The sequence below is a fragment of the Natrix helvetica genome, assembly GCF_964273705.1.
Source record: "Natrix helvetica genome assembly, chromosome: 1".
Classification (NCBI taxonomy): Eukaryota; Metazoa; Chordata; class Lepidosauria; order Squamata; family Natricidae; genus Natrix; species Natrix helvetica.
This window is the reverse complement of record NC_138548.1, coordinates 121,199,580-121,214,844: the sequence shown is the minus strand read 5'-3', so window position 1 is coordinate 121,214,844 and position 15,265 is coordinate 121,199,580. Positions and strand designations below refer to the sequence as shown.

Genomic DNA, 15,265 nt, shown 5'->3' with positions numbered 1-15,265 from the left:
TTCATCTTCCTTTGATTTGCTTCCTATGTCTTGCTGTCTTGCTAACTATTCTGTACTGCCCAATATCTTACTGGAATTGGAGAGCTTTAATGAATCCAATAAACAAACAAACAAACAAACAAACAAGCAAACAATTACACAACATTCTGATGGTCCTTCCTATGTGGAACCAGCTGTTCTTCAGACCTTCAGAATAATAATGATAATAATAATAAAAAAATCTTAAGCCTGGAATAAATCTTCTGCATAGGCCAGTGATGGATAACCTTTTATACATTAAGTGTCCAAACTGTGTGCACGCGTATGCCCAAATTGAAAGGTGCATGCGCAGACATGCACAGATGTGTGCATGCGTGGGCATGGACACATGTGCAGCAGAGAACCGAAGAACACTGGCTGGCAGGAGGTGGAATATCCCAACACCAGCAGCATGGCAAGAGGTAAGATCTTTTTCTTTTGTGAGCTTCTATTTCGCCATTTGCAGGGAAACAGAAGCTCACAAAAGAAATGCCACGGAGATCTGACCTGGGATGACGGCGCACATGCCAGCAGAGAGGTCTCTGCATTCCACATCTGGCACGCATGCCACAGGCTCGCCATCAGGGTTCTTGGCCCATTATTTGCATTGGAAGACTCTCCAGCTCTGTTGCCTCAGTTCCTTTAAACAGAGATGTCAAAAAAACCAATGCAAAACCAGAATTATGGCATGGCCTATTTCTTAAATAAGGGAGCCAACCTTCAACTGAGTTCATCTTTATTCTCTCAGAGTATATATGTACTGACTTTTTGAATGCAAATGTGAGGAGGATGAACATTTGCACATGATGCAGATGTAACTATATTGCCTATTAAATGCTCCCTAGAATTCACAATGTGAAACTAATGAAAAAAACAAGCCGTGTCTGCAAAAACTGCGAACCCATCAATTGTGAGAATTTTTACATGCTTCGCTTTAAGCATCGAATTCCCTTGTCTTCAAGCACATTCTCTTTGTTTTCTGAAAAAAGAGGTGACAGTTATTTGTCTTTCTCTCTGCGTATCGGTTTTCTATATTATTTTCTCCCACTATCATTAACATGAACTAAATGATTTTGGGGTCTGCTTTTCTTTGCTAAAACTCAGCTCTCCACTGAGTTTTGTCACAAACTGGCATATTCCTCTCACTTCAGCCCTGCTTGTTTTTATTCAGAAGGAGCCATAGTTATTGGAAAGTGAGTTCCAAAATGTCCATTCAGTAAACATAAATATTTGTTTCATATAAGCCTGAGTGGTTTGGCATGCCTTGAAAGTCTATTGTAAAAGAGAGGAGAAAAGAAGCAAGTTTCTCAGCATGGTACATGCTTTGCCAGGAAGACAACTGAATTATTTTACTTCTTTTTTCTTTCTTCTCCACCAGGCCAGTTCCCTTATGACCTCAGCAGATTCAGCTCCACCTTCAGGGTAAGTAGCCTTCACTTGGGAGGGAAATGTGGGTTTATGAAGAAGCCAAGTTTCTTTATCCCAGGAAGATTGCTAGGATAATTGATACACTGGACCTCAGAGCAAGATGGCAAATTCATTTTGCCCAACATGTGTTTATTAGAGATTAGATAATAATATAAGGAGGCTTGGAATTTTCACTGCAGGCTTATTTCTGAGTTACCTTCAGTATCAACCTGCATTGGTGGTATAATAGTGAGCATACTTGCCTTCTAAGCTTTTTCTTTTTTGCTTTTTTTCAATATTGTACTTGCTTCTACATTTCAACATCATTGAAGTTGTATTCTACTAAACATGGCTGAAAGCCCAACCCTTACGTTATTGATGATTCCTGTGGGTGTGCAAGAGCTAAAGTTTTGCTGCTGTACAGATGAAGCTAGTGGGCTATTCAATGAACCAATTTTACGCAACTTTATTGGGTTGATTTCCATATCCTCAGGATACAAATTGCTGAAAATGTAGCTTTTTAAACCAAGCAGCCTCAGATTATCTGGTCTTGCAAAAAGCATGCCTAGTATGTTATATCTGGTTACCTATAGCTTATCCATGATCAAGGTATGCATATTCAAAATTGATGAACGTTAGTCTTCCAACTGCTAAATAATCATTCATTCGCTCAGACTTCTCAGTGACAGATTCACAAATTACATAGGCATTTAATATGTTTGCCTTCATATAGTTTAACATTAACTAGGAGTTCCCAACTCAAACTGTCATGGCAACAAGTTTATTAGCCTATAAGCTACAGAAGCTTTTTCATACAATAATGTAGGTCTCTAGGGAACCAAAATTAAGTGTATTCCAATATGCCATTAAACATACATTTATTAAGTAAAAAACCTCTAGTGCAAAAAAAAAGCTATTTTTGACATTTTACTTGGCTACTACTCTGGCAGTGATTACTATTAAGCAGAACTACCTGATTCTGTTGCTGAATAACAACACAAAAGCTTTGAACCTAACCATTTGAAACATGTCTGATTTAGCCATTCAGAAGAGGCAATGGTGTTTGACAATTATCTCCAATGAGTTTTGTCTTCATGTAGAGCCAGTTTGTTTTAATGATTAAGCAGCAGGCTAGAAATGGGAAACTGGGACTTCGGTTTCAGCCTTAAGCACAAAGCTAGCAGGATCACCTGTTTCAGCCTTAGGTACAAAGTTCCAAAATAGCAATAGCACTTAGACTTATATACCACTTCACAATGCTTTTACAGCCCTTTGCAAGCAGTTTACAGAGTCAGCCTATTGCCCCCAACAATCTGGTCCTCATTTTACCCACCTGGGAAGGATGGAAGGCTGAGCCTGGTGAGATTTGAACTGCAACTAGCAGTTAGTTGAAGTAGCTTGCAGTACTACACTCTAACCACTGTGCCATCTCGGCTCTAATCTTGGTAAGCAAACTGCAGGGAGTTGTCCAGGCAGACACCAAGAATCAGAAACTGACACAAAGGAACAACAACAACAACAACAACAACAACAACAACAACAATATCATCACCTAAATCAGCCTTGCATAGTCGCCAAGGTGGTCTTTTAGTTCAGGATTAGAAATTTGGTCCTTATGTCTCATTCCTGCTTTTTCTTTGTGATTCCCATTGGGAGGTTTCACTTGTTCCTTTGCCGACTCAAGCAAGAGAAAAAGGCAGATGCATTTCAGTTGATTGATTGTAGCATTTTTGCTTACTATTTCTCTTTCCATAGGGAGAAAGAGGGGACAAAGGTGATCCTGGAATGAAAGGCGAAAAGGGTGAATCAGGTGGTGGATCAAGTGCTGCTGGAGTTCCTGGTCCCCAAGGGTATCCTGGTCTTCCGGTGAGAGTTGTCATAGCATACAACAATTTCTTTATAAAATGGGATGTTCTTTTGCCATATTCCTTGATAGTTTTCAAGAGAGTGAAAGTGTTACCAGTATGTAGCAGTTTTGAGTGTCTATGTCAGGGGTGTCAAACCCACGTCATCACGGCGGCGTGATGTGACGTATCGGGACTTCCCCCCCCTTCGCTAAAATGGGCGTGGGCATGGCCAGTTCATAATGCATTTGGCCCGTGGGCTGTGAGTTTGACGACTCTGGTCTATGTGGTCTTGAAAAAGAAAAAGACTATACTCTCAAAGAACAGAAGCTTTTCAGTGTTGCTTCTTAGCAAAAACTAGTGTCCTCTAGTGTAAAGACATGGTAGTTTAGAATAGTGTTGAGGCACATTTGGAATACAAGCTGTAAGGTCCCTGCCTCACCAGCCTTCTCAAGAAAGCAGAACTCTTGAAACAAATGGCATTTCAAAAGGAACTGTTATTGGAAAACATTGATAGCAGGAAGAGTGTAGGCAGAATCTGCATTTCCCGCGCCGAAGCATTAAGTTAAACCGCTTCTTTGAGCCCCCTCCCCCAATGTCCAGTTCAACTTTGAGCCAATTCCAAGGTGCGAAGATGTTGTGAGAATTTCAGGCTGTAAAGGTGATAAGAGGCATTCTCAGGTGCCACGATCTCACTCCTCCGGAGTTGAGACGAAACAGATGGTCCAAGGCACAGTCTTTCCCCACTCCCCACTCCCCAAAGCAGAGAAAGGAACAAAGGAAAACCCCATGCAAGCGTAAACGTCCCTCCTCTCACCAGAATGGCAAGGTCCCAATAGAGGTGTATGGGACCTGACACAGGCAGCCCTTGCATAGCAATTGTCACATTTAGCAACCATTTGAAGTTGCAATGCTACCTAAAAAAAAAAACAGCTTTGCAACCAGTCCTCACATTTATGTCTGTCTCAATATCCTGCAGTTACGTGATAGCCATTTGGGAGTTTCACAACCAGCACACATTTACAACCATTGCAACATCTTGTGGTCATGTGTTTGCAATTTGCAAACTTCCCAACCAGCTTGCAACAGAGTTAATAGAAAATGCAGGACTAGAAATCAGAAATTGCAATCACATGATTTTTCACTTAACAACCAAATGGGGAGTTAGATCAAAAGCTCACTGTGGCCACATAATTTTTTAACCAGCTGATTCTAATTGTAGTTGCTAAGTAAGGATTACCTGTAGCTTATAGTAGTAGCTGAAGAAAGCAAGAGTGGGATTTATCAATTTGTCACTCTAAAGTTAATTTCTTCTCAGTCGGCTTCAAGTGTTGGCCAGACTTCATTATTGACACTGTTGATGTTATAGCTACTAATATTTGGCTGTGTTCTTCAAAGATCTCCTTTAAATTTCTAATACTAAGATGTTTTGTGTCATTTTGTAAGTCCTAGTTAATTAATACCAAAAATTAGCTTGTAATTTTTTCTTTTACTCAGAAGCTTTAGCATCCAATTCATTAAACCATAAAGTCACTTATCTTTAATATGAACCAAGATACTTCAAACAATTCATTGTGAGCACATATTATCTCCTTATATTATCACATATATCTCCTTATTTGAAAATGTTCCAAATTATCTCCTTATATTATCACATATAAGGAGCCATTTGTTAGGGCATGCGAGGTGTTGCCCTGTCAGTTCCAGCACGCATGTGTGTGCTGGCCAGCTGACTTCAGCCTTCATTTTCACCCGTTTTTTGCCCTCCGGAGGCTTCAGGGAAGCCTAGGGAGGGCCAAAAACAGGTCCATTGTGCACCAAATGCGGTGGGAGGGTGTGCATGCACAGGGGGGTCACGCGCATAGGATCATGGGTGTGTGGACGCCCAGGCATGACTCCCCTGCGCTCCCGCCCACTTTTGGCACGCGATGGGAAAAAGATTAGCCATCACTGATACAGGTTCTTCTGTCTTTGCAATGCTTGTTGACTCCACAAGGAAAATCTCTTCATTTGGATTTTCTGGCCAGCAGCCTGACCACCTTCTCAACAACCTTCCATTAAAAAAGAATGTTGGAGATGGGATGAACATTTTTTTTTTCGATTTTCATTTTTAATCACACATTTATTATTTATACTTTAAGTCAAGGTGGCAAACATATCTAATATTCCTTCCCCCTGTCTTTTCTACAACTGTTAAGTCCAGCAATGGCTTCTTAAGCACACCACCTCCTCCTCTCTCAAAGCAGCTGAACACATCCCTTCCCTCAACAAAGCCAATATTTTTCCATGGATCTAATCATATCAGATCCTGGGGAGTCTTCACCAATGAAGAGGATTTAATTGAGAGGTAGCCAAGTTAACAGACCTGACAATCCTATCCACTTCCATAGAAGTTAAAAGCTTGAATTCATCCCAGCTAACTCTGCAAAGCCTTGCTTCTAAAACCTTGACAGGAGTTTACCAAATCTGAATGAATCTGTCAGATTTTATCTACCAAATCCCAAGGATATTCCTCATGTTAGCCGGGCAGGGTGGTTTGTGGTTTGTTCTCCCCAGCAAAGAACAAGCCACTGTAAAAAGGGCTACCAAATCACATCTGCAGATGTAGTAAGAATGGGAAACAGCCGTGTAAACTGGATGTTCCCCTTCTCAGGCTTAGTTTAATCAGTAATTGTGATTATTAATTAATAACCGCATTCCTTCCTTTGGGCAAGGAGTTAATATTGGATCACTCTCTGCTTTTATGACTGTAATGGCACCTATGTAATATTTGCTTTTCCAGGGCCCCAAAGGTGAGAGCATCAGGGGCCTACCTGGCCCTCCAGGCCCCCAAGGACCTCCAGGGGCAGGTTTTGAAGGACGTCCAGGGCCACAAGGTCCTCCTGGCCCTCCGGGTCCTCCAGGGCCCCCTTCTTTCCCAGGTCCCCACAGGCAACGTGAGTAAGATACTTAATGTTTTTTCAATTAATTTGTTACAAATATAGACGCGTTCCGGATGATCATGGTTTAAATATGGTTTTGCTTTCTTTCAGATATCAGCATTCCAGGACCCCCAGGGCCTCCAGGACCCCCAGGACCTCCAGGCATTAGTGACCCACCCTCTTTGGGGGTAAGATGAGAAACTCGTATATTTAGGGCATTATTCTCCAACTTATTACACTCTGGATTGTTGAGCCTAAAATTAAGCCTCACAGATTTAATCTGGGTTTACACAATGTACAGATTAGACCAGCGATGGCGAACCTTTTTTGGCTCGCGTGCCATAAGTGGAGGGAGTGCAAGGGGGTCGTATGCGGGCGTGCCACACCCATAATGCAATGCGTGACCCCCAGTGCTCATGCGCGCACTACAGGCGCTCCCCCCCATTTTTACATGCTTTTTTCGCCCTCCCCAGTCTCCAGTTTCTTTATAGGAGTCGGGGGAGGGCGAAAACAGCCTCCTCCGCCCCGCCCCCCAGACGCCCTCCGGAGGCATCAGGGAAGCCTCCGGACGGTCCCTGAAGCCTACGGAACGCTTAAAACGATCCTCCAAGCAAACCGGAAGTGACTTTCAGTTTGCTCGGAGGATCATTTTGAGCGCTCCGAAGGCTTCAGGGACCGTCCGGAGGCTTCCCTGACGCCTTTGGAGTGTTCAAAATGACCCTCCGAGCAAACCAGAAGTGACTTTCGGTTTGCTCGGAGGGTCGTTTTAAGCGTTCTGAAGGCTTCAGGGAAGCCTCCGGATGGTCCTTGAAGCTCAAAATGATGCTCCGAGCAAACTGAAAGTATCTTCCGGTTTGCTCGGAGGGTTGTTTTGAGTGCTCTGAAGGCGTCAGGGAAGCTCATGAAGCCTCGGGAGGGCCTCAGGGGGGGGGATGGGACGGGACGGGGGAGGCTCTTTTCGCCCTCCCCAGGCTCCTATAAAGCCTCTGGAGCCTGGGGAGGGTGAAAAATGGCTTTAAAAAAGGGTGAACTCAGCTGGCCAGCGTGCGCATGCGTGCTGGCCAGCTGAAAGGGCAATGCCTCGCATGCCCTGACAAATGGCTCCACATGCCACCTGTGGTACGCGTGCCATAGGTTCGCCATCACTGGATTAGACTATAGCAGTGTCAGTCTCTGGTTCAACAGACCCAGCCATTGTCTTCACACAAAGATGGACAACCTGTAGCTGTCAACTGCCTTCCCCCTCAACCTCCCAAGATTGCACTTCTGTAATCTGGCAACAGAATGGTCAAATGTGGGTGGTGGTATTTGGGTTAATTAAGATGAGAATGATAATATTGCACTTCTTGGAGGCTTTTCATTTCCATTTCACCCTTGCTCGCCTTTTATTGCCAACACTAACCAATAATAGCAAAAATACAAGTTCTTTTACCTCACATTTTTAAAATGCTTTCTCTCCCAAAGGTACGGATTTTAGCAACCTACCAGAACTTGATGAGCAGAGCTCATGAGGTGCCTGAAGGGCAGCTCCTTTTCATCCGAGAGAGAGAAGAGCTCTACATCCGTGTCCACAATGGCTTCAGAAGAATCCTTGTGAGTACCCTCTGCCTTAGCACTGCTCAACCGTAGCAATTTATGATGTATAGACTTCAAATCCCCACATGCTGGCAGGGGAATTCTGGGAGTTGAAGTCCACTTAACTTAAACGTTGACACAGTTGAGAAACACTACTCTGCTTCAACCTAAGGGACAAAACTTTAGATGCACAATTATTATGAAGAATAAATTATTTATGAAGAATAAAAACTCTCTTCAGCGAAAAAGAACTAGGTTGTTCACAGGTAGAAAATGAGAATGGGATCTGAAAGGAACAATCTCCCATAAGGTTGGGTGAACTTCCCACTCTTGATTTAGAAAGGGCTTTCTTAAAAGAAATTCATGTAAACTTGATGTCTTCGGAGATTCTCAGTCATCCAGGTCATAGTTGTCTCAAAGGTGCACCCCCCCACCCCCCAAAAAGCAACTGGACTGGTTTTTTTTTCTTCAAGGAAAAAGCAGTCCAGTTGCCTTTTGAAAAAAACATCTTTGAGATAATGTAAGTTTAGTTCACATTGGATTCGATAATGTCAGTTCAAATGCAACCAGATTTTGGCATCTGATCTTCTCAAGTCTTACGCTATGTAAATAAATAGAATTTTTATGAACCCAGCTTCATCATCACTAAGTCCTCAAAGTCTTGGGGAAACCGTTTATATCTTGGAACTCAGAGGATTGAGGCAGCAGAAAACAGATTTATCAAATGTTGTGGTCCCCCCCCCCAAAAAAAAAAACTATTGGAAAGGAAAATGACATGCTGAAAATATTTGGGTTTTTTCCCACCTATAATGTCTGTATGTCAATAGTATTATTTCCAAAAAAATTAGCTTTTTCAAGAGGTTGGCTGGGAATTACTGTAAGCAAGTGCTATATAAATTCTTCAATCATTGTTTTGGTTCAATTTCAGCTGGAAGAAAGAATATCCATTCCTAGCTCTGGACTGGTAGGTGGAACATTATTATCTAATACTAACCAGTAGCTGGAAAAACTACTATACAGTATTTGGAACATCCTACACTTGCTGCTAAGACTTTTCTGCTTCGGGAATATTTATGGTTCTATAGGATTTGTTTAATGCTTGGATTTCCATAGTAATTATTTCCTTTGTGCCCTTGTAACAAATCAAGACAGCTTATCTCTTACCAGAATGCAATATAACTAGAGTTTTTAGGCGGTGAAAACTAGAAGGTGGTGAAGTTTTTCCCTTGTGCAAACAAATTGTATAATTTTCTCATTCACATGAAACAGGTGCTCCTTGCTTAATCACTGGTCTCTTAGCGACCGCTCAAAGTTACAAAATACATCCTCAAAGCTACTTACAACCATTTTTGAAGTTCTGATGTTGCACTTCCCTGTGGTCATACGATCGCATTTTGGATGATTTGGAATTGGCTCATATTTATGACCACTTGTAGCATTCCATGGTTATGTGACCGTGATTTTTGATGTTTTTCTATCAACTCAAATAACCGAGTGTGGTTGTGCAGTGTCTTTGTTAATGACTCCATGACTTACAACCACAATTCCTGGCTCAATGGTGGTTGTAAGTCTAGGCCAACTGTAAAGGGAGAGATTGCACTGCTTAAAAAAATGAAAGGTAGGGAAGCTCCTATTGCTCAAGGATCCTTTAAAAAGGGATCCCATTTTTTGGCACGGGGGCCTTTGCCTGTGACTCTGAGTGAGTAGAGAATCATTCACTCGTTTGAATGGGGGAGAAGCCATCCATTGTCCTTGCAAAACTAGATTGGCTGTGACCATAGCTATATGTTTCATTGACTTCAGCACAAAAATGTCCTAGAAACCCTTTTTTTGTGTGGCAGGTCCTCATATTGCCTTTGGCTCATTGGCTTTTCATACCTGGGGCAGTTTAGTTGGTTCTAGCTATCTCAATTTTCAAGTTGTGCCTTTCTTCTCACAACAGTTTTTGCCATTGATATTGTCTAGGATGTTTCATTAACAATGTGGCAGTAGAGACCAGACGCTTGGCTTTAACATATCATTTTCCAGTGACAGCTCCTTACAAACAGATTTAGTGTACTTCTTCGAGTACACTAGAGCTCTTTTCTCTTTTTTCTCTCTTCTGAGCAGAAGGTACATTTAAATTGGGAGAGACAGCTGGTTTCTTCCATGAGTTGCTAGTTTGTAGTGAACCAATGAAGATCTTGAAGCATCAATACTGAATGGTAGACCAATGCAAGCCAGCATGCTGGTTGGTTGGTTGGGTGGATGGCACCATGAATGACAGAAAATGTGGTAGAGGTGTGAAGGGTTCTGCTCTGTAGCATTGATTACTCAGGCAAGCACTCCAAAGGAATCTGATTCTTCATTACATTCCAGGACAATGAAGTCTATGAAAGGTCTTCCAGCATCCACTACTCTCATGGAGGGACAGCCTCTTCTGGATCCCATCGTCCATTTCAGCCACACTTACCAGTACATGCACGTCCAGAATATAGCGCTTATTCTACAGCCAAGCCTTGGAGAGGGGACGAGAGTGTCGTCGACCCACACCACCTTCCTGAGCAACCTGCCGTCCACCCACCTCGTCAGGGAGCCCAGCAAGAATCCTTGGACCATTTCTTTCCCAACAGCCACCAGCCTGAGACTGCTCCTTTGGCAGTTCACACACATCAAGACTTCCAGCCTGCTGTGAGTGTCCATGTGTCATCAATGTGTCATTCATTTTAGTATCTGCCGCAGCTTACTGTAGCGTCAACTCAGATTTAAGTTGCTATTATGAAAACAGCTAGCAACAGCATCTGAATGTAAACAGAGGTTGAGATCAGGGTTGATGTCACATGTGGGGTGGCTTTTGGAGAATGGACAAAAATAATAATAAAACTCCTGAAATGATTTCTTTAGGTTGTTATCCTGCCAGTGAGCAGAACAAACTGAACTCAATACAAATGCAAAATGAAAAACACGAGGACTCAGTTTTAGGGGCAAATGTAACTTCTTCCACTGGGTTATCTTGCCATTTTCACCATGGCATTCGTGCTTCCCTAATATATATAAACCATTCCTCCACTAAAACGGTGAAGACAAGCTATTCTGGTGCTTCTTTCAGGATACAGTATCTATCTGTACAAAACATGATAATGATAAGAATTGCTAGTATTGCCTTCTATTTATGGATTAGCACATTATACTAATTTGTTTGGTTAATATATGGCTCTGTGTATTATGTATTTCCAGACAATGCATTAATTGAATAACCATGCTAAACAGCCTGGATGAATATGATGACAGGACTTTTGTTCCATTTTATCTTGAAATGGATTAGACTAGCAGATAATGATTTGCCCCCAAACAGTGAGAATCAATGAGCTTCAGAACTGAATCAGTATTTGAAATCTGCTAATCACTGTATCACCCTGTGTTGTAGCCCAGCAGTGGCTGGCTGAGCTGTTGGTGGACTCTTGACAGCTCAGACCATTGTGGGTCTGGTCTGGAGGATGAGGAAGACTCTGGAGGGTGTTTGGAGTCAGAGCAGGAACTAGAGAGGCCTGTTGGCCATCAGGTGGCATCTGAGTCAGGGAGCAGTGAGGAGGAACAGAGGGAGGTTGTCCCTGATGTGCGTGTGCGTAGAGCTGAGAGAAGAAAGGAACAGCTGTGGAGAAGACATCATAGAAGGAAGTAGGGACAGCTGGCTAAGGTTGTGAGCCCCTCCCAAAGAGTTTATAGGTGGAGCGACAGGAGGGGAATCTTTGCAGGAAACAACAGTTCATTTTACTAGCCATTGAGAAAGCATTCCGTAAGTCTAATCTTGGTTTCTTGAAGATAGCGTTCTAGGCTCCTAGCCAAGGGGTGGTTTTATCTCTATAATTAGTCGTGGCAGACAGCCAAGCCTGTGTCTGCATATTTATTAGAATCACGGGACAGAACACACTGGCTCTTTTTCAGAATGTAGATGTTAAATAGCAAAACAAAAAACAAAAAAAAAACCCTGTCGGGATCCATCTAGGCAGCAGTGAGCTGAAAAACTATTGATAATTTGATAAGAGCAGATTGTTTCCATTTGCTAGGAAGTCACAGCAGGCTTCAAACCAAATGAAATATTTCTCCTGGCTCTTCCTGGAATGTGATAGTCTTTTGTTTTTCCAGCTGCATCTTATAGCCCTGAACACTCCCCAGAGCGGCAGCATGCGAGGCATCCGAGGAGCTGATTTCCAGTGTTTCCAGCAAGCTCGGCAGGTTGGACTGTCTGGCACTTTCCGAGCATTCCTCTCCTCTCGGCTGCAAGACCTCTACAGCATAGTGCGCAGAGCAGACAGGAGCACAGTGCCAATTGTCAATCTCAGGGTATGTTGGGTCACAGACCCGAGCAAATTAAGCTTTATCAAAGTACCAAGAAGACAATCTGTTAGCCTTTAAAGGACAAAATCCCAGAAAGCAGGAACAAATCATAGCAGACTAAACTTAGCTCCTCCCCCAAACAATTGCAGAAAAAGATATTTTGTACTATGCAACTAATTAATTGATTTTACTTTAAGCAAGACTTTGCACAAGATAGCTCACAATGAAATTATGATATATGGCTTTGATGATTAGAAAAAAATAGTTCATAGAAAAAGATATAAGCATTGTAACCATGGATCAAGAGGTTAATTTATATTTATAACTGCTGTCAAAGAAAATTGGAAGTCATTTCTTTACATTTTTTCTTTCCTGCACTTTTTTGTTTTTCTCTGCTTTCTTTTTTATTCTAAATATTAATTCTAATTTTTCATCTTACATTTTTAATAATGAGAGCTACAGTATAGATGATTGAGAGAGATGGTAGGATAGATAGATAGACAGACAGACAGACAGACAGACAGATAGACAGACAGACAGACAGACAGACAGACAGACAGACAGACAGACCACAATATTCTTGTTGGTAATATGAAAACAGAAGTGCTTACCAGTCTCAGTTCAGCCATGCAGAAAGGCAGCTAGGCATCACGTTTTGTGATGGGTTTTGTTTAACATTTTTGTAAATTTTTGAGCAAAGGAATAAAGGAAAAGCTTGTAACATTTTCGGGTGATATTTTAGTACAGCAAACAAGATTTTGATGGATGCAAAAGAAAAACAAAACCTGAAAAAATTGAGTGGATATATCTGTCTGTCTTTCAATAGGAAGGGTCATTTCCACATATATAGGTTCCATGAACTCACAATAGTAAAAGTTGTGAAAATAATTTTTCACTACAAACTAAATATGAATCAGCGGGGCAGGAAAGCAGCTGAAATCCTAGTACAGTGATGGCGAACCTATGGCACGCGTGCCACAGGTGGCACACAGAGCCATTTGTCAGGGCATGCGCGCGCTGGCCAGCTGAGTTCACCATTTTTAAAAGCCATTTTTCTCCGTCCCCAGGCTCCAGAGGCTTTATAGGAGCCTGGGGAGGGCGAAAAGAGCCTCCCCCGCCACCCCCCCTGGAGGCCCTCCGGAGGCTTCAGGGACCGTCCAGAGGCTTCCCTGACGCCTTCGGAGCGCTCAAAACAACCCTCCGAGCAAACCGGAAGTCACTTCCGGTTTGCTCGGAGGGTCGTTTTAAGCTCTCCGAAGGCTTCAGGGAAGCCTCCGGATGGTCCCTGAAGCCTCTGGACGGTCCCTGAAGCCTTCGGAGAGCTCAAAACGACCCTCCGAGCAAACCGGTTTGCACAGAGGGTCGTTTTATGCGTTCCAAAGGCTTCAGGGAAGCCTCCGGATGATCCCTGAAGCCTCCGGAGGGCATCCGGGGGGGCGGGGGAGGCTCTTTTCACCCTCCCCAGGCTCCTATAAAGCCTCTGGAGCCTGGGGAAGGCAAAAAAAGCATGTAAAAATGGGGGGTCGTGCATTGCATTATGGGTGCGGCACACCCGCAAACGACCCCCCTGCGCTCCCCCCAGTTGTGGTACGCGAGCTAAAAAAGGTTTGCCATCGCTGTCCTAGTATAATTCTTGATTGCCTCTGGACATTTTATGTCTACTTACATCTATGGAAAAAAAATGTCCATAGAGGCAATCTAGAATTTTAGTACTCATATTTAGTAAAATCTCTCCTGGAATATAGTAGTGTGTTAAAATACAGATGTTTTAAGGATATTGTTTATTTATTTAAATGTATGGGTGGTATATAAAATTAGGGTATTGATGGAACATGGCCAGTAAGATGGTAAACATAGCAAGAGATTAATTTTAAAGGTAATTTTTTAAAGCAAAGGTATCAAGGCTCCAACTAACCCAAGCAAATCAGAACCCTGAGACTTGGCTCCTTCTCAAAGGTCTTCTTTAATGAGTACATCATATCGGCATAGCTTCAATGGGAAATCAAATCTAAATCTTTTCCATAGTTTCAGTATAATTAAACTAGGAAATAGCCCCATCTCCAAGCATCACAGGTCATGTTGGCCAATTGGGTTAATTGGCAGGCTCTTCAGGCATTCCTTCCTCAACCTTGTCCGTTGCCAGTAGAGATGACCTTGGTTCTCATGAGGAAGTTCTTTGTTGTGTCTAGTAATGCATTCCAACCTCCTTCCCCCCATTCCCGAGTGTGGCAACTGAGGAAGAGAGAGATGGCTGCAGCCAGGTTCAATTTGGTCTTGATAAAAGGCGACAAAATGTGAATTGCAGGTACCGGTAGTCCTTGACTTACAATAGTTTGTTTAGTGACCGAAGTTACAATGGCACTGAAAAAAGTGACATGAGCATTTTTCACCCTCATGACTGTTGTAGCATCTCTGTGGACATGTGATCAAAATATAGATGCTTGGCAACTGACTCGTATTTATGATGGTTGCAGTGTCCCGGGATCATATGATCACCTTTTGCAAGCTTCTGACAAGCAAAGTCAATGGGAAAGCTAGAGTCACTTAACAACCGTGTTACTAATTTAACAATTACAATGACTCACTTAAAAACTATGGCAGGAAAAGTTGTAAACTGGGGCAAAACTCTCATAACAAATGTCTCGCTTAGCCACAGAATGTTTGGGCTCAATTGTGGTCATAAGCCGAGGACTACCTGTAATACAGCAAATAAAATTCAGCAGTGCAATAGACCACATTAATGTCTTTTTTTGTCATTTTGTAGCAATCCAAAATGACTATAGTAAATTAGCTGATTCTTTCTCAGTTTATATATCATCTCTCTTTGCAAGAACCATTTTTACTTATGATAGGCACTTGACCTTTAATGGCCTTTAAAAGCCATTTGACCCTGCTTTTTTTTTAAAAAAAGCACCTTTTTTAATGCCGTTGTCCAGATCAACAAGTTCAATGTTGAACACTGAATGTTTAATTTCCAAAGAATATTTAAAAATTAATTTAATACAGGTAGTCCTCGACTTTTGACCACAATTTCACCCCAAATTTCCATTGTTAAACAAAGCTGTTGTGAGTTGTGTCTTGTTTTATGGCTCCCCCCCCCCCAGTTAAGCAAATTACTATGGTGGTTAAGCGAATCCGCTTTCCTTACTGACTTCGTTGGAAACTGGATGGAAAAGTTGCAAA

At 42.4% G+C, this 15,265-nt stretch overlaps 1 protein-coding gene across 4 annotated transcripts in view; it reads left to right on the top strand.

Annotated features, from left to right (window-relative positions):
• Nucleotides 1–15,265, top strand: part of COL18A1 (collagen type XVIII alpha 1 chain) — a 219,505-nt gene that overhangs the window by 200,384 nt on the left and 3,856 nt on the right. For all 4 annotated transcript variants that reach the window (XM_081962588.1, XM_081962587.1, XM_081962586.1 and 1 more), the window contains 8 exons: nucleotides 1,397–1,440; nucleotides 3,181–3,291; nucleotides 6,052–6,205; nucleotides 6,302–6,378; nucleotides 7,655–7,783; nucleotides 8,694–8,729; nucleotides 10,124–10,435; nucleotides 11,891–12,088. In XM_081962588.1, coding sequence (XP_081818714.1) covers nucleotides 1,397–1,440; nucleotides 3,181–3,291; nucleotides 6,052–6,205; nucleotides 6,302–6,378; nucleotides 7,655–7,783; nucleotides 8,694–8,729; nucleotides 10,124–10,435; nucleotides 11,891–12,088 — 1,061 coding nt within the window. The remainder of the gene's footprint in view (nucleotides 1–1,396; nucleotides 1,441–3,180; nucleotides 3,292–6,051; nucleotides 6,206–6,301; nucleotides 6,379–7,654; nucleotides 7,784–8,693; nucleotides 8,730–10,123; nucleotides 10,436–11,890; nucleotides 12,089–15,265) is intronic.